The 20,767-nt window shown below is 39.9% G+C and overlaps 1 protein-coding gene across 2 annotated transcripts in view; it reads left to right on the top strand.

Moving 5' to 3' along the window:
- TfAP-2 (transcription factor AP-2) overlaps positions 1 to 20,767 on the top strand; it is a 630,614-nt gene that overhangs the window by 425,384 nt on the left and 184,463 nt on the right. For both annotated transcript variants that reach the window (XM_067142506.2, XM_067142496.2), the window contains exon 4: positions 12,602 to 12,656. In XM_067142506.2, coding sequence (XP_066998607.1) covers positions 12,602 to 12,656 — 55 coding nt within the window. The remainder of the gene's footprint in view (positions 1 to 12,601; positions 12,657 to 20,767) is intronic.

Here is a 20,767-nt window from a genome sequence, read left to right as displayed (position 1 = left end):
GTGTTAAAAATGCCTATGATATCGTTGCTGGATTCTCATCAAAGTTGATCATGGTTCGATCTCAGTCGACACGTGGAAGATTTGTGAAATAGGAAGTTAGGTCCGTATACTTAAAATTATCGAGGTTTACAATCGCAGATTATAAAGCGACCTCAAATACATCACCGTCAGAACTCCTGCGGGACGAAATTCAAGCACCTGTAGTCAGTGGAACGTAAATGATTATTAATATTATTATTATTATTATTATTATTATTATTATTATTATTATTATTATTATTATTATTATTATTATTATTATTATTATTCCCTCTGTATCTATTAATCCTTCAGCCCGGATGCTGGTTGGATCCTCAAACAGCAGCACCAACTCTGTGGCGCTACAAAGAAACATACAAGCCATGGTGTGGAGTGAGGTAGTTTGCAATTGCTTTCCTCAATGGGCCATAAAATACTATTGCAGCGCTGCTGGCCCTATGGGCAGCACCTTGGATAACATTCAGATGCACTAGTCATGCTCTGAAGGTCATTACTAATCACCATCCACATCTCAGAAGCTTCCATACCGTCACAGCCATAAATGGGACTGAGACTTCAGTAGAAGCTGCATTACTGTGCCAGGAAGCTGATTATAAAGATACTGCACAATCTTTGCATTCGGTAGACAAGTGGGTTTGAGTCCCACTGTCGGCTGCCCTGATAATGGATTTCTGTGCTTGCCCATTTTTACTTCCAGACAAATGCTGGGACAGTTAATATGCACAGGCCATAGCAGATTCCTTCCACCTCCATCCTCAATTTCATTCACCCTCATTCATTTCATCCTCATTAGCTCCTCAACAGAAGATGTTGCAGTGACCGAGCGAGTTGGCTATGCAGTTCGAGCCATGTAGATGAGAGCTTGCATTCGGGAGATAGTGGGTGCGAACCCCGCCCTCGGCAGTCCTGAAGATGGTTTTCCGTGGTTTCCCATTCTCACTCCAGGCAAATGCTGGAGCTGTACCTTCATTAAGGCCACGGTCACTTCCTTCCCACTCTTAGCCCTTTCGCCATCCCATCGTTACCATAAGACCTGTATCGATGCGACGTAAAGCAATTTGTAAAAAAAAAAAAAAAAAAAAAAAAAAAGTTGCAATGACCTGCATTCCTTGATTTCATACTAAAATAAGGAATCGTTTATTCATTTATTTATTTATTTATTTATTTATTTATTTATTTATTTATTTATTTATTTATTTATTGCAGTCTTCCTATTAAATTTTTAAGTGGCAAGTATTATTGTGAAATGTAAATGTGAGTGAAGTTTAATTTCATTTCACAACCGAGTGAAGCAAAGAGACTGCTACGAATGAGAAAAAACAATAGAAATTATGGAATTCAGTTCATTTTTGTTTAAATTCTCTTTTCATATCCAAAGGGAGTGTTGCTTGGGAAGCAGACTGTAGAACTACTATGTCGAACGAACTATATGACAAATATATAAAAGCATTCAACAAACACTGTGAAAAACCGATTTCGCCAAGTCTCCCTTGTGCTGCTCCCTAGCCCTCTCATATTACAGGGAGCACATGAATATCAGAATGTACGTTAGCGTCCTTTGATGAAGCTGTCGAGGGCTGTGTTGAATGGGCACGTAGCGAGGTGGGCGGAGTTCGGAGGGGAAGTTTATTGTAGTGGTTTGTTATTAGTAGTTTGTACATAAAGCCAGACAAAGGATATCCAAATAAATGAAATGGTAAAATGTTTTTTCTTAACAATGAAGTAAGTGTGAAATGGAAAAGAGATGACTTTATAATGCGCGGTGAGGCGTTGCCGCAGGTAATTACAGGACAGCCATAGACTTAATAAAGAGACAACCTCCTACTGCCTGATTGTCAGTTAAACATTACTTCACACCACTGACTATTTGGCAGGTCGAGGTTCTTATCTAATATGAAATATCACTTGTTAACGCTAGCATAAACAAGTAATCGATGGTTCAGTTCAGTGCTGCTAAAATTTTAAAATTATCATCATTTAGGCCTTTGTATCCCTTGAACCCTAACTGTTTGTAAACGGGAGCTGCCAGAGTTTAGCCGGTAAATGACGATATTAGGAACTTCTTGATGAACTGAGAAATTGTTCCCAGTTCTAGTACCGTACAGTAACCATATTATAGAATTATTAATTACATACCGTCCGGAAGTACCCCTGATCCCGGAAATTCAACTTTTTTTCGAGTTTATTAAACTGAACTTTCGAAATAATCATGAATTGATATGTCTAGTTTATCTCCAAGGAAGTCATATTCGCTGCCGCACTGAATGGCTCAGACGGTTTAGGCGCTAGCTTTCTGGGACCAACTTAGCAGGTTCGATCCTGGCTCAGTCCGGTGGTATTTGAAGGTCCTCAAGTACGTCAGCCCCGTGTCGGTAGATTTGCCGACACGTAAAAGAACTCCTCGGGGACAAAATTCCGGCATCTCAGCGTGTCCGGAAACCGTAAAATTAGGTAATAGAATGTAAAATCCACATTATTATTATTATTATTATTATTATTATTATTTTATTTTTTTTTTTTCTCTGTCTCATAAATCCACTGACTGGTTTGGTATTACAGTCTTGTTATTTGCAATTTCTGCATAACTTTTGAAGCCTAGATTTGCTCTAATGTTTCCCATATTCATGTCGAACCACCACCTGCTCTTCTCATCCCAAACACTTTCCCTCATAGCTAAGCAACCTAAACCTGGGTGGATCAGAATTTATTTTATCAACTTTATTCAATTTTTTGTAAAATTTCACCAAATTATATCACTAATTCGACTTGGTAAACAAATTCCGATCCGATATACCAGCTTCATTTTCTGTATTTCACAGTAACTCATTTCAAAGAATGTCCTCCGCGTCTTTCCCTCACTAGCTGCAGTATATGCTTTATCTCCTTCAGTACCATACTTCAGATAAGTTTTCAGAAATTCAAATTGTCATGAAATGTGAGTACTTTTCATTTATCAGAAAGACCACAAACTACTTCTATTACAGTACAGTTTCATTGCACTCATTTTAATTTACATTCACTTGCGGATTATATTTGCATTCCTTAGAAGTTAAGAACACCTGTTTCTCAATTAGATTTATAACCTCCTTCTTCTTATTCTTCCTCTTCATGGCTTTTTTAGTTCCTTCAACCATCCTAATATTTGTCCTGCAACAGATCTACTTCCTCCTGGTTTGAAATATATTACTCTTTTAGGTATCCTGTGATCTATTGTTACAACACGTCCTAGCCATTCTATTATGCTAACTACTATATCACAATATCACATGACCTGTATAAGTTCTGTAACTCTAGATTAGTTCTTATTCTCGACATGCCTTGGTCACACGTTGGCTCGTGAGTTTTGCGCAAAATATTTCTTTCCGAGGTATTTTCTCAGTCACTGGTTCACAGCCATAAAATATAATGGGGCTGCTTTATAGACTATCCTCACCAGAGCTCTTCTCTTGTTCAATGTGATAATATTAAATCAAACTCCATGGCGCAACAGCCCCGAAGGGCCATGGCCTACCAAGCGATCGCTGCTCAGCCCGAAGGCCTGAAAATTACGAGGTGTCGTGTGGTCGGCACGACGAATTCTGTCGGCCGTTATTCTTGGCTTTTCAGGCAGAGATTGCTATCTGATCGTCAGATAGATCCTTAATTGTAATCACGTACGCTGTGTAGACCTCGAACAAGTCTTCAGATCCAGGTAAAAATCCCTAACCTCGTCGGGAATCAAACCCGTTTTTCTTTTTGCTAGTTGCTTTACGTCGCGTCGACACAGATAGGTCTTATGGCGACGATGGGACAGGGAAGGGTTGGGAGTGGGAAGGAAGCGGCCGTGGCCTTAATTAAGGTACATCCCCAGCATTTGCCTGGTGTGAAAATGGGAAACCACGGAAAACTATTTTCAGGACTGCCGACAGTGGGGTTCGAACCTACTATCTCCCGAATACTGGATACTGGCCGCACTTAAGCGACTGCAGCTATCGAGCTCGGTAATCAAACCCATGGCCTTCGGATAAAACGCAGGCATGTTACCCCTACACCGTGCGGCTGGCTGATAATATTGAGACTTCTTGGATAGTTTCGAGTAAGCATAACTGTAAAAATGCCACATGCCCAATTTGTATGCGAGGCTGTTACAATTTTAAACAATGCTCTTGCCGGCGAAACACCATAAACAGTAGCCTAATGGCTTGCCATACAATTTCAATACAGTCAGTTCATTTGCCCAAACCTTTGGCGAAGGTGCGCTTTAAGCACATGGGACTGATGATCAAGGTTATCCTAGATCGTAAATAAAAGAATAAAGAATTCCTTTTATAAAATATGACAGCTGAGCGAATAAAAGTATGGCAGTAAATTTATATCCGTGGCTAATTATAATAAACCATCATCCCAATTTTCGAGGAAGGGTAAGAAGTTGTGACAAGTGTTATAAATTATGCTAATACGTTCGAGGTTAGGCGATAATGTCTGGGATTCTTAAATTAGGGGGTGGTTATAAAGCGTCTCCTTAAGAAGAGGGACGAACATTAAGGCTCAATTTTCTACTAATATTTTCAAGAATTTACATCCATGATGAAGAAGGGTAGTTAAAACGTTCGTTGTACAAATACCTTCTTCCTTCGTAACATAATGTTGTAAATAAGATAGACTAGTTTAAAGAAAGCTTGTAATTTTACGCCACAGTTGATATCACGATCTTGGCTACAGGACCTCCAGTTTTACATGAATTCTGAACTAAAGGGACGCGAGTTTTCACTTAAAAGATACCACATATTTTGGCTGGAATTCGAACCGCGGCCGCCTTGACGAAACGCCAGTGACTAGGCTACTCGGCTATCACGCTCCCGACGGACTGGTTCGATACAACACTCCATGCCACCCTATCCGGTGTTGATCTCTTAATTTCTTCAAATCTCCTTCATCCTTCATAAACTCTAATAATTTTGCCGTAGTCATGGCTTGGCTTCCCTTTACCGCTCTTTTCCACTACACTTCCCTCCAAGAGCAACCTAACAAGTCCTGGGATTCTCAAGACGCGTCTACCTGAACCGATCTACCCATCTCACCTTTAGCATTCTTCCGTAACACCACAACCCCCTGTGGGTGAGGGACGCAGGTGAAGAATACACCCACGGTATCCCCTGCCTGTCGTAATAGGCGACTAAAAAGGTCCCCAGGGGCTCTCAACTTGGGAGCGTTGTTTGGCGACCAAGAGGGCCCTTATCTGAGTCCTGGCATTGCTTCCACTTACTTGTGCCAGCCTCCTATCCTGTCCGACCTCCCTTGATCAACTCTTGTTCTTTTCTGACCCCAACGCTATTAGATTTCCGAGGGCTAGGGAGTCTTTCATTTTTCACGCCCTTCCGTGGCCCTTGCCTTTCTTCGTCCATTACTTCATTTTTCGAAGTGACGGATCCCTTCTTGTTCTTTTTTCTCTCTGTCTGCCCCTGTGGGTGGGGGACGCAGACGAAGATTACACCCACGGTATCCCCTACCTGTCGTAAGAGGCGACTAAAAGGGGCGACCAAGGGATGATCGAATAAGAACCATGAGACTACTTGTAATTACTACCACAACGCGGGGAACACCATGGGTCGCTTTTATTTGCGCGTAGTACCACTATGTTAGGTACAAAATAGGTTTGTGATTAATAGCAACAGAGTGCGCTGTCGGCTTTTACAGTACCTGTGATTAGTACCACTATATGAGCGACACCATGGTTCTGGCTTGCCTATGATTAGTACCCACTATGTGAGGAACACTACGGGATAGTACGAGTCCCTGCGGTTAGTACACTTATGTGATGAACACAGGTTTGCGTTGCCTGTAAATGGCGCCGCATCGGGCGAGTTGGCCGTGCGGTTAGAGGCGCGCGGCTATGAGCTTGCATCCGGGAGATAGTGGGTTCGAATCCCACTGTCGGCAGCCCTGAAGATAGTTTTCCGTAGCTTCCCATTTTCACACCAGGCAAATGCTGGGACTGTACCTTAATTAAGGTCACGGCCGCTTCCTTCCAACTCCTAGGCCTTTCCTATCCGATCGTCGCCATAATGTCTATCTGTGTCGGTGCGACGTAAAGCAACTAGCAAAGAGAATGGCGCCGCAATGTGCGTAACACCATAGGTCTGTATTCCATGTGTGAATTTCATTACCTGTGAGTAGTACCATAATGTGTGGAATACCGCGAGTCTACGCTACTTTTGATTAGTATAGCAACATGACAAATAGCATGGTCCTACTTTCCTAGCTATAAGTACCATTATGAGGGGCCGATGACTTGGATTTTGGACCCCTTTAGACTACAAGCATCATCGATTCACTATTGTGCTATAGAAGCAGTCCTTTGTCAGTAATACTATTGTTTTACGTCAGTTTCTGTGAATGTGAGAGTCAAATCCAGTGATTGTTTTAAATTCATATCCATCCATTCATTCTTCGTCCTCACGTTTTGAATTTTGGTCAGTGGAGGATTTTGGACTTTTAATTTGTCATTAAATTTCGTCTTATTTCGTACCATTAGAAGCCGATGACCTAGATGTTAGACCCCTTTAAACCACGAGCATCATCATCTCGTACCATTAGGGGCCGATGACCTTAGATGTCGGGCCCCTTTAAACAACAAGCATCATCAACATCATCATCATCATCATCATCATCATCATCATCATCATCGTAACACCACATTTTGAAAGCTGCTATTCTGGCTTTCTGCACCAGTTATTGTCAACTTTTGTTTTCCATGCATTGACACGTTATATACTAATATCTTTCGAAGGATCTTAATACATATATCTGAAGTGATCAAATTTATTTTCATGAAGATCTTTTTACTTGGGCTGGTCTACATTTTATCACCTTATCCTGCCTACACAGGTCATTCTACTGTCAAAGAAACAATATTCATCTTCTTTCCTTACGACTTCCTTTCCTCACCTAGTATTTCCTGCAGCACCCGAGTTCATTGGACTGTATTCATTCAAGTTTGTTTTACATGTATTTATTTATTTATTTATTTATTTATTTATTTATTTATTTATTTATTTATTTATTTAAATCTCTTACTCCTTCTCCATACCATTCAGCAATTTTGTCAAAACTGAAAATGAAAGGCACTCTGATACAAATTCATTTTTACAAAATGTACTGGTATAATTTAATATTACCTTTCATTTGAATTTTGTGGATTCGTAATATAAAATAAGAATGTTGAATTTGAGAAGTAGGCCTACTTTTGAAGGAGAGGATTTTGGGCTTTAAGTGCTATAACTATCTTCTCTAAGATTGTGGGCTAAAAAGGTTAATGTTAGTTCCTTACCCTCGCAGTCACCTGAGTTGTACAACTGGGGGCTGTCATTCCGTGGGAGATCTGCATGTTCCATTTCAGCCACTCGGTTTGAGTTCAATACCGCTGTTCCAAAACGCAAATGACGTAATAAGAAGAACAACATAGGAAGATTCGTAGGGATGTTGCTGAGGAGCTCTGTTGTACGGTGCGGTTATTTAAGTCGTAATAGTATAAAATCAGATAGCCTATATAAGAGTTAACATTCGAGGCTTTCATCCGGTCTGACATATCTATAGGGAATTTTGTATACGTATCGTGAAACAGGTCTTTCGACTCCTGTTTCTTATGTAATATCTTCGACAGAACTGTGATGCTGTTTTCCTGAGAACTATTGCAAGAAGATCAGAATGTCTAAAAATCCTCTCACTAGATTACATTAGTAGGAAAAAAGACTGTTTTGATATTTGAATACATCAGAAATTATCAGAAGTAGACGAAATCGTTAAATTGGTCACACGCAAAGGAGTTAAATGAAAGTAGTATGGAAGAAATTCCCGTTAACATTCTTCACTTCGAGGAGTTTCCGCCGGACACACAATTTTGATGAAATCATCTCGGTGGTTCCTGCTTCTTATGAGAAGAGAAACGTGTGCACAGGAAGACCCATGGGCACTGGACACCTTCCCACGTTATGTAGGCCAGCATGTCCAGAAGGGACACTGCTCACCTCAGCTCTACTTGATGAGAAACTTCTCTGATCACCTGTCCCACTGCGAGCTTTTTGTGACTCCGTGCTGATTACTGCAGAGACAGCTCATTCCACAGACCAGGGCTCAGTTCTTGTCTCCTTACCTGCTTTAGTAAGTGGACATTGAGCTCGTAAGATTAATGACAATACGCTACTTGGTCTGGGCGTTACAGAATCTGCGGCATCTATTTCTTTCAGACCTTCACAGAGTGTTCATTCTTGGATGAAATATCTCTGTCAATCTAATAAATGTTACTCACAAGTAACAGAAAGAGACAGAGCAATTATTTTTTAAAAACCAGCAGTGTGGCGCAGTCGATGTGCTTCGTTAAAACTGTTGAATTGAATCATAACACTACTGGTTGACATGTAGTGCAAAATGGATTTTCATGCTATTAAGATGATTAACAGTACACTAATCTATATTATTATTATTATTATTATTATTCTTTTATCGATTTTGGCCAGCTGTGGACTCCTCATGATTTAAACTTTCTTTGGCGCCAGTACTCCTTCATCCTCCTGCTTGCTGCTTTTCTTTCAGCCGTCCATTGTTGTTTCTTCTTGGTTGCTGTTTCTGGCTCTAGGAAACCCTTAAATGAGTGTAGCTTTTTTCTGAAGGTGGTTCTATTGCGGATGTCTTGATGTGTGATGTTCATTTCTTGCAAATCCTTCTTCGTGTTAACAAACCATTTTTCATAAGAGCTGCCTTTCCTATTGGGCTTATTGAAGTGGTTAAAGATTTTCTTGGCAAGTCTGTCATCAGGCATTCTTGAAATATGTCCAAAAAATTTAACTCTTCGCTTTCGAATCACATCTGAAATCCTAACGTGCTGGGAAGTATGTTAAAAAGTCTGTTGCACTCTCAAAGATTATAATCACAGATGATCGGATATAGAGTCCAGAGAGGGCACTTAATAAGGTCAATCGAATAAAACTAGATCTTGACATGGCACAAGTGGATGTTGTTAGTATCCTGTAGAGGTGTGACAAACGGTTATTTTTATTTAACTGCTACATCTGTCACTGCTACAATAAAGTAACTATGAAAAGTAACAGTTAACCATGACGTACAACGTTACTCACATTTTATTGGTCACAGGATGCTGACCTCTCCTTACAGCTGTGTGGCAAAGTCCCATTCATTCCCTCGCACATGCGCGCACGCATCACTACACTGATGAAAGTCGGTGCAGCAAAACACGCATTCGTATTTGCTATGAAGTTCACGAGGCAGACAACGGATGAAATGAGAAGACGACATAGCGTCTTTTCTGAAATCTAGAGGAGTGAATTAAACAGTGCCCCCCGATAAAGGATAGAAGACAAGGAAACATGATGATCTGTCTGCCAAACGTCGAACACGACCCGGTACAAGAGGATCGATTAAGTAAAATGAAGTAATGTTATCTATAATATGTAATCTATAATATCAATATGGAAAGTTAGCATACTAATTTATTTATGGTACAAGAAAAATATACGGGTGAAACTTATAATAATAATAATAATAATAATAATAATAATAATAATAATAATAATAATAATAATAATAATAATAATAATAATAATAATAATAATAATAATATAATGTAGGTAGCCCTGCGCGATGTCTGAGTCAAGGATTACCCCTGAGCAGTTCAATATGTCATAATCATAATAGTTTGCACTTTTAGTTACCAGATGCGAGTAGCAACTTAAACAGATACACTATACAGTATTTTACACACTATAGTGTATTTGACTTAAAGCAATCTCCTACGAAAGCGCTCTCACTTGGAAGACATGCGTACTATCTGAACTCTGAAGGTCACATTTGTCTGTAAGTTGCTACTAGTGACAGTTCCCAGTTCCCAATTCCCAGTTACGGTTTTCACTAGTACGTTATTCTGTTGTCGTTACTCGGTAACCTGTTATTTTTGTCCTCGTTACATTTGTAACAGTGACAGGCATGTAACTGTGACAAAGTAACTGCTACGTTATTTTTCAGCCATCTGCAGTATCCTGTGATCACCATTCACCTCTTTTTAGGATCGACAGTATATTTTTTCATATTAAGCATTTAAGCTCTTTAGGGTTTTTCAATCGTGAAATTACCAGCGTTTCGCCCCAGTGTAGCAGTGGGCTCATCAGTTGGATTGCTGCACCTTTCCAAGACACTGGTGGCTACTGCGCCGTTGAGACAGCACTGTAAGCCTCTTATGTAGGACAATGCAGTGACGGTGCACTAGGGGAAGCATGTGCCTCCACTTGTAGGCATTTATACAAGTTAATTACTCAATTTTTAATATGCTTGTATTAAAACCTCTGAATTACTTTCGGGAGATGGTGGGTCAGCAGCCCTGAAGACGGTTTTCCATGGTTTCCCATTTTAACACTAGGCCTTAATTAAGGCCACGGCCGCTACCTTTCCAATCCTAGGCCATTTCCCGTCCTTGCGTCGTCGATGTGTTTGTGCTGCGTTAAACCACTAGAATTTTTTTTCTAATATCAGCTGATATAGATATCAGTGGTCTCCACTAATTTTTGGAGACAATTTTATAACATTGTCACAAGTTTGGTTATCTAGAGTGCGATGTTTGATTTTTAATTCTGCGTTTGGTTTGTGAGTTTCATATTGATTTACTTTGACTGAATGAATGAAAACCTACAACCTGTTTTCCAGTCATTGACGGGTCGGGGACGTAATGAATGAATCATATATAGCCTAGGCTATTAGTACGATGGGGTCGCCACTACCAAAGTGATTTTAGGAATAAATAAAGAATATATTCCCATACTTTATTATATTTTATTTACTTAAAATTCGTAGCTCATATCCCTAGGATGTTTTCAACATTGAGTTGTTTGCCTGAAAGACTAGAACTGTAGATTCTTGGGGGAAAGTTCGAGCTATGCTGAATTGCATTCTGTCTAGCTTCTGGAAATAATAGCGATATATTATAGTGCAGATTTAGACATATTACGTGATTTACAATATTAGGTTATGTCTAGAAAACCAGAAACATGTTCTGAAGATTGATAGTTCGCGAGGTTTTCTGCTTAGCATTATGAAGAGTTACTTTTGAGCCCGTATTTTACTCCTCTCATACCTTTACCATTGGGCTATATGAGGGTAATAAATATTGTTTGATTTCAAAGCCACCTGTTATTTACGTAGTGACGGCACGGGAATAGCCGTCTCACGCGGCCGAGCGTGTAAACGGCACGAAGTCCTCACAGTGCCAACTGTAGGGGCACACGCTTGGCTAACCAAGAGAGAAACGGCTACCGTTTAGAAAAACAGCTCCAAACCATAATTAAGTTAAGCTGAGAGTGGATGAAACAATGAGCACCACGCGTAGCCTTTTTCCAAGCGGAATGTGTAATGAGACCTGTTACAAAAGGAAGTGGCAGTCATGTGTTCGCTATTAGTACACATTCTCTTAACCCCACAACCTTAAATAGCTACTCACTCCCTTTTAATATAATAATAATAATAATAATAATAATAATAATAATAATAATAATAATAATAATAATAGTTTTACGCTTCACTACCTACTTCCACGGTTTTCGTAGACCCTGTGGTGACGAAAATATTGTATGCTGTGAGAGTTCTGTTACGTGCTGGTAAATCTACCGACATGAGGCTGGCATATTTGAGCACCTTTAAATACCCCTATACTGGGACCGAACGTGCCATTTTGGGTTCAGAAAGCAATCTCTCTACCGTCTGAGCTACCCAGACCGGCATTCTCTTTTATAATGTGTATGCATTGTTACGAATAAAACACCGTCTGCTTTATCGCTTTAATTTATTTCAGGATGACCTGCTCTACACGTTGACTCCACAACGGCGGTCCTCATTCCACGCTAGTACACAAACACAGTACTCCAAGGCAGGAAGCAGCCAGTACTCTTGTCAGTAATTGACGATACTCTGACTCCGGCGGGGCACATACGGCAACCAGCACTACTGCTGTCAAGCTCCAAACGCTTACTCCTCGACGGTACATACACAGTACTCCAAGGCAGTACACACCCTGTACTCCGCTCGGATACTCTGATACCGGTGGGACACTGCCGACAGCCAACGCTGCAGCTTCTCCATTCCAACTACTGAATTCCAGCACTGACTCCCTGTTCGCGGTTAGCCTTCTTTTCATAGCGCGGAACTGATAATTTCACAGCTGTTTGTCTCTGTAAAACAACAACGACTAACACGGCACGGTGTAGTTCAGGGGTGATTAGCCGGCTGCTGACAGATCTAGTGAGATTTCTTAGAACTCATAGAGAAAGAATTAGTAATCAGTTCTACAAAACAATGCATTCCACATAGACAAGATCTGAGTGAACACAGGGAAAATGTGTAGTATTTAAAGGCTTTATGAAGAGAATTGACTGATTACTTCTGATTTTCAATAGCAGTATATTCATTTTTATTTCTATCGAATGTTTCCATGTCTTAAAATTCTGCAGAATTAAACTTCTGTCACATTTCTTACATTTCTCGAATTTTGCTTTGCCTAATTCCACGTCTCTTCATCTTCCAGAACACCAACGTAGACGATAGCGCTGGCTTCATCAACGACCTACCGCTGCTGAAAAGTGAGTACCATATCCTTTTGCATGTTCTTTTGTTTTATTCCTCCTAAAGTAAGGCATTATTTGGAAATGCATTCGGGTAGGTTATTGTTGTCATATGTGCTTTTCTGTCACATTTAGAGTCGAAATGTACAGTATATGAATTATAAATTGACACAAGTATTCAATATGCTCCGCTTAGTGAGTTATAACAATTAAGAGTTGATCTATGATACCTCGAAAAAGTTTTGAACATTGTGGAATTAGGCACGTTTTGAGGTAGGTCATCTACAGTCCTGTTGTGGTAAAGTGGTAAAGAGCACCGTATACACACAAATAATTCAATTGCCTCTTTACAATACAGCAGACGTCACTCTACGGTCTGTGTCGAGCCTGGGGTGAACTATGCCATTTCAGGTGAAGACAGGTAGCAGTATATATAGTGTAGTATGAGCTTCAAATAGTGTTCACGTTTCATGGGCAATGAGTATTTCCCAGTTTGACCAAGGCGGGATAATTGTGGCATTGATTCGGTATGGACATACACAAGCAGCAGTATGATGCATCGTAGGGATTACACGAAGTGCAGTGTCAACAACGTGGAACAGGTACCTTTAGATCAACAATGCGACTGACAGACAGAGGGGAGGTCGACCGAAGATGACAACGCCACCTTAAGATCGGTATAGCCTCGTAACTGCGTACATGAGACCAACTTCTACTGCACAACAGTTACGAGATGATTTCATGAGGTCAACCAGTGACTGTGTATCTGCACGAACTGTACGCATCGGAAGCATAGCGACCAGTTAAGGTCACTTCGACCGATTCGACGTGTTGCACTAGAGAATCCTCATCCGTGTTGAGAGGAGAACATGGGCCATCCAACGTCTTAATGGGATGTTGGATGAATGGCGTAATGTCATGTTTGCATACTCTCGTGTTTGCACGCTCTACACGTTGACTCCACGACATGCACGGAGATGGAGCAGCAGGCCTTTTTATAAAATTTTAGGTTCAGCCAAGGGCCGGGGCCCCTTAGCACGCGGGGCCCGGGGCTACAGCCCCTTTAGCCCCCCACTTAATCCGGCCCTGAATGACAGGAGAGCTGGTATATAGAAAATATGGTACTGTGCCACACCTCATTATCTTCATATCTTACTTTACTGATATCAAATTCTTTACGACGTCATAGGTCAGTCAGTTGTGACTGGTTAGTATTCTCTGTCTATCTTGACGTGTAGTTCATCCCGATTAGACAGATGGTACATCATATAAGTGCCTTGCTGGCAGGACCTAGCGTTTACAGTGCACTATGTCTTCTGGTATAGGCTAGAGCAATTTTGTTACTTTCATAGATCTGTCTCTGTCCTATCTTTGGCTTTGACAATATGAAAGTGACTGAGGTATGAGCGATGCTAGTAATGCCAATCCTTATGCAGCCAGTCCCTGCTATGAATGGTGTGAAAATGTTGCTCATAGGGTCGGTTGGTGCATGCATTTCAGTGAGCTTGGCAGACTGATATGTAATAGCAACTCTGGCTCGGTGAGGAAAGCAACGGGAAACTACCTCACTCTTCATTTCCCTAGTACGCCTCTTCAGTGATGACTAGGCCATCTATGACAGCTGATGGCAGAGCTGTTGAGGATCCCACCAGCGGCATCGCTGACGGACTGAACATACATACATACATCCATCCATCATATAACGGAGGATTGCCAAAGCATGTCTTTCTAGCTTATCTTTGATTCATGTAATCTCTGATCTGGGGGCAATAATGGCGTGGATAAAAAAAAGATGGAGACATTAGTCTACGAGATAATTTTCATCTCATATAAATGGTATTTCAAAAAGATTCATACTTTACCTTGTATGGCTCTCTCAGTTCAGAGTCAATGGATATTGTTACTTAGAATCAATGCAATTGATTTCTTCAATCTCCAGGTATTTATTCTATTTATCCTTCCTTGGCTAGCCATAGTTATGCTGGTTTTGTTTACCGAGAGATCCCTGTTCTGCGTATTATTCTTTTATTTATTTGCTGCAGACTTATTTCAGTGTCCTTCCTTTTTCTTCATGTCTGTTTATTATGTTATTGTTCCTACGTTGAGCGAAAGGTAGCACTGCTTCGATTGTTTCGTGTGCGTGATGAGCTTGTTTGTGGTTTTTGATTGGGTTTAACGCTGATGCTTTACGATTCATGCTCGCCTTGATGTGCGATATGAATGCGTGGCTTGCGGTGTGTAAGTTATTTTGGTTATGGTGTCGACTGGGTGAGCCAGGCCTATTTGCGGCGACCCCGATATCCGATCTGTGCTCTCAGATCAAGCTCATGAGCCATTGACCGATTCTTGTTATTCTGTTACGATTCTTATCGTAACGTGTCATGATATTATATTATTTATTCATACTGCTTCGCATATTTGGTCCCTGTGTGTGTGGGGCGGGGGAGGGGGGCGTGTAGTATGGTTATCGGTCCTGTATTATTTTTCAGTATCTTATGGATATTTGCTTTTATCATTATTCTTATTTTATCTCGCTATTGTTTCCGGCTTGCTCAGCTGATTTACGTGCTTATTTCGGGATTTTACTCTCATTTTACTTGTTTCATTTGATTCATGTTTATTTGTTTCCGTAACTATGGCAACTCCTTTTTAACCTCCTTGTGTTCTATATTTGTTTTCTTTTCTGCCAGTATTGCTCCACTGGCGTTTTTTTAATTTCTGGGGATGCAGTCTCTATGGAGATTGTTGGGAGCTATGTTTCTTTTTATAAAAGCCTTGACTTTATCTGGGGAGCCGTGATAATATTTTTCTTCTGTGAAATCTGCTACTTTCACCTCTTTATGACATCTGGTCTCTAAGAAATAAATACTTTGGATCACGTTTTAATTACTACTGCCTGGTAATGATTGAATATAATTGTATCACTTTTTATGATACCTCTGTTGCGACAGTGTAACATTTTATGAGATCCAGTTTGATGAGTCAGACGACTCGATTGTGATTGATATATCTTCACAAACTATGTATGTGAGTATTCGACTCTCTGTGTTTCCCCATTTTGCTTGTTCTATGTCCATATCTTAAACTTTTCTTGCCAAACTTATGTTAATAAACCTTATCGTTTTGATTGACCTCTGTTCTACGTTATTGTCTTTCTGCTTTGGGGACATGCCTTTTAAACCTTGTTTCTCTAGTCTAAGCCAACGGCCGTAGCCGTGTTGAAACACCGGATCCCGTGAGATCTCCGAAGTTAAGCAACATTGGGCGTGGTCAGGAGTTGGATGGGTTGCCACGCGCTGTTGGTTGGGGGTAAGGGAATGGAGGAGCGGAAAGGAACTGGCCACGCTACCGCACGTAAACTCCGGCTCAGGAACACCTCTGCGGAGGTTCGGACCTGCCTTCGGGCAGAATAACCCTTACCTTACCTCTCTAGTCTGAGAGACCCGGATTCAGTTTCTGGCAGTTTCTAGCCGGTTTCGACTGATCCAGAGTAAATAGTGCACCTTATCTCCACTAGGAGTGTACCTGAAAGGAGCTGCGCCACATCGGAATTAGGACAGGTGTTTGTCCACCTCCGCAGTGTAATGGTTCACGCCCGTCCTCAAGGGCCTGGGTTCGATTCCTGGTACTGCCAGAAATTGAAGATTGTAAAGAGGGCTGGTGTGTGGTTAAGTAGGTAAATACATCTCAACCCCATCGCAGGTGTGCCTGAAAAAGAGGTACACCACCACGGGAAGAGGACACGATTTCTTTTTATCTGGTTCCATAGCTAGATGGTTAGCGTGCTGGTCTTTGATGCAAGGGGTCTCGGGTTCGAATCCTGGCCGGATCGGAGTTTTTTTTCATCACTGGTTAATTTCGATGGCTCGAGTCTCTCTCTCTCTCTCCCTCACTCCCTCTGTGTGTGTGTGTGTGTGTGTGTGCGTATGCGTGTATCGTCTTCAGCATTATAATTTGTCATGGGTAGGGCTCCATCCTCATAGACACGAAGGTCGCCTATAAGGCATCAACTAGAAAGACCTGCACCAGGCCTCTCCGGAGGCCAGTCGTCATTATTATTATTATTATTATTATTATTATTATTATTATTATTATTATTATTATTATTATTATTTTAAAACATTCATGTTTTTGGTAACGCTCACTGATCCAAGCACGCTTCGAAACTATACACCTATTATAGGTCGAAATACAATTCGCACTTTCATTGTTAACAAGTCGTCACTGAGAAAGAAAACATGGATTCTGTCCAGTGGTGTCATTAAGTATTGTCAATATAAAAATGAGCATTATCCATTTAGTTAATAATATGACATGCAGACTGACCAGGTAGTAATTGTGAACTCTGAAACACAATAACATTAAAACTGTCCTTGCATTCATGACTGGAAATGAACTGTTTACGAAGACCTGTACGATAAACGCAGCAATCACTGAATTCACCTACTTTAAGAGAGGAAACTAAAACGACTTTTAACTATCAGCTTGAAAACTGAAAGGAACAGTTATACCAACCTTCTAAACATGGCAGATCTCGTTAACAATTAATGTGGAAGTTGTTTAAACGGTAGTCTTAATACCATCTTTTAATTTAAAATTTAGTTCTATAGATAAGTAGTTATATGATGTCCAGCGTAAAACAGTATTTTTATACTATATTTCAGGTTTCGTTTCCTGTCATTCCAGCTCAGGTGTGTGATGCAAAGCGTTATTATTAGCCAGTAATTTATTACGTTTTCATGACCCCGTTATCTCTGCAGTAAACCGTTAGCCCGATCTGTTTAATTAAATCTGTCAGCTAGTCGTCCACAGTGTAGATTAATGTAGTGATTTGTTGTGCTGTAAAAGTTCTAAAGGTTACAAAATTAGTGCAACGTAACTGTATCTCGACAGCTAGAACCGTACGAGAAAACTTATTAGTCAGTGGTATAGTTGACATGGAATCTGCTGCGAACTGGATTCCCTCAAAAATGTTGAAAGGTGTTTGGCCCTTGTGACCGGTAGAAATTAAGACAAAAGTTTTGGATACAATCGTATATTTAATTATTTTATATTTACCAGTTGAATATATGTTGTGAATTCCTTAATATTACTTCATACCGAACTCGATAGCTGCAATCGCTTAAGTGCGGCCAGTATCCAGTATTCGGGAGATAATGGGTTCGAACCCCACTGTCGGCAGCCCTAAAGATGGTTTTCAGTTTTTTCCCATTTTCACACCAGGCAAATGCTCGGGCTGTACCTAATTAAGGCCACGGCCTCTTCCTTCCCACTCCTAGGTCCTTCCTGTCCCATCGTCGCTATAAGACCTGTCTGTGTCGGTGCGACGTAAAGCAATTTGCAAAAAATATTACTTCGTTGTTCATAAGCGTGTGGCTAAGTGTGTCGAAGCGTCAGGTTCGGAAATCTTTTCTTAAATTTGTAAAAATATGGGAGCAAGTTGAGAGTTTTACGTGACTGTCAATCAAGTGATCATTAGTGGCAAGACCTAGAATTATACATAGCATTCGAATCAAAAGGCTGTGGTTTCGTCTGAAGTATTTCATGTACTTTAGCTCGGATAAAAGTTGTCAAGTGTTCAGATAAGTGAATAAGAACGATTACATTTTATTTATACATTTACAGGTTCTTTTATATAAAGCTCATGATAGTAATACCGAGCTCGATAGCTGCAGTTGCTTAAGCGCGGCCAGTATCCAGTATTCGGGAGATAGTAGGTTCGAACCCCACTGTCGGCAGCCCTGAAAATGGTTTTCCGTGGTTTCCCATTTTCACACCAGGCAAATGCTGGGGCTGTACCTTAATTAAGACCACGGCCGCTTCCTTCCCACTCCTAGCCCTTTCCTGTCCCATCGTCGCCGTAAGACCTATCTGTGTCGGTGCGACATAAACAAAAAAACTAGCAAGCATGATAGTAAAACCTGCTGTCGAGCGTATAATGGCTTTTCAGTAGCGAGTCTTTGACTGAAGAAGGGCGTGATAACCAAATGATATCGTCACTGGCATCTCACCAAGGCGGTCGGTGTTCATATCCAGGCCGATACATATGATCTTGTTTAATTGAAAGTCATGTTCTGTAGTTAAGATTCCACTGAAAACTATAAGCGTTTCTTTTCTTTCGTTATTTTCTTAACAGTATCCATTGTATGCATTGGCGTTTGCTTCATGGCCGGAGTCTATATTAAGCTATATTATTATATTATATAAATTAAGTTTGAACATGTACAATGTATTCAGTATCAAGCCGCATAATGTTTTTAAGTGTAAGAGAGGGACAGAAGCCACTATAAATAAATAAATAAATAAATAAATAAATAAATAAATAAATAAATAAATAAATAAATAAATAAATAAATTTTATTAAGTTGTCGTACAGATCAGATAAAATTCAACCGTAAGATACAGTCAACGTAGCATTTTAATAGAACATTATTTCCGGACATTAGGCTGCGTTGACATATCTTCGTATTTATAATGGATACGTGGTCTGATATCCCGAAAGAAGACTGTATGCTTGCCTTATACATTGATGTTCTATTAAAATGCTACGTTGACTGTATCTTTCGGTTGAATTTTACCTAATCTGTACGATAACTTAATAAAGTTTATTTATTTATTTATTTATTTATTTATTTATTTATTTATTTATTTATTTATTTATAGTGGCTTCTGGCCCTCTCTTACACTTAACCACATTATGCGGCTTGATACTGAATACATTGTACATGTTCAAACTTAATTTATATAATATAATAATATAGCTTAATATAGACTAAAACTAAAAGATCTACATCCTAAGTCTAAAATGAGCGTAATTAATTCAGTGTTAACTACTCTACGTGAAATTCATATAACATAACAGTAATTTATGAAAACATTTGGGAACTGTTTACTCAAGACATTCACACATGCTGTATGTTGCCAAGTGTAAGAAAATATCATTTTAAACATAAATTGGATATTCCAGTACCCTTGGATACTATTAGCAGTCAATGAGATGTTAAAATCGACGTCATTTACATTATATTTTCCTTGTTACTCAGTTTTGTACCATGATGTGCCTGTTGGACTCTCTGAATTCAGCTCTTGATATTCATCATGTGTGCTCGCACAGTAGCTGACCTGGTCCGTTCGGCCAGCAGCCCAGCCTAATAATTGTAGCGTCTAAAGTGGTTTATAACCCCTACCAGGAATTTTAATGAGATCTTACTGCAACAAGCGGCTGTCCGGAGGAATACAATACTGACACAGAACAAAGAACGAACTACGAGTTCAACTACTTCACAGCAGATAACTTACAATGTAGCCATAATTATAGAACATACCATTATATAGAATTAAGAATGAGTTTTTAATTCTTTCATGGAATATAATCTACAGCCATTCCAATGGATGAACCAAGATACAGTTAACTTAAAATATAATGTATCCCTTATTAAAATCCATTAGCCTGCTTAATGTTTGGTAACATTTACATGTAACACAAGCTATGGCTTCAAATTAACTTCGTTCTGAAGTCTAGTGGCTTTACTCGCTCACCATGTTTTCACTTTAGGAATTAGTGCATTTCAATGTGTATACTCGGCTGGCATACACATGCTCTTACTGTACCTTACACTGTGGTAGATAAGGTTTTCTTTCCATCCTGAGATTGTACAGAAGCTTTATCTATATATTTCTGTTTTTATTGATGCTTTATTCGAAGAATTAAAACAGTAGAGTTAGATGTATAAAATAGGATACCGGAATTAGAAAGTATTTGCACAAGGTCGGGATAACTGACGGACAATAGTAGAAGAGGCCAAGGTTCACCAAAAACTGTGTAGACCCACGAATGAAGAAAATTTAAAACAGTAGCGCACAGTCATCTACATATTTTGACTGAAGATTATTAGTAATTACGAATATTGCCGACAACAGTGACGTCGTCAGTTTTGTCGCCGGCTTTCTGTTGCCAAGATCTCGGCTGGGATTGGATACCAATTGAGGGTTCTTACACCTTCGTCTACTTGGCTTCTGGCACGTTAAAGTATTGTGGGAAAACTTCCCACGCCCTAGCCTTCGATAAGACAGTTTGCAGATATAACGGATATTAAATTATTATTATTATTATTATTATTATTATTATT

The sequence above is a fragment of the Anabrus simplex genome, chromosome 1, assembly GCF_040414725.1.
Source record: "Anabrus simplex isolate iqAnaSimp1 chromosome 1, ASM4041472v1, whole genome shotgun sequence".
Taxonomy (NCBI): domain Eukaryota; kingdom Metazoa; phylum Arthropoda; class Insecta; order Orthoptera; family Tettigoniidae; genus Anabrus; species Anabrus simplex.
Note: the sequence above shows the minus strand (reverse complement) of the source record. Positions and strands in the feature narration are given on the sequence as shown.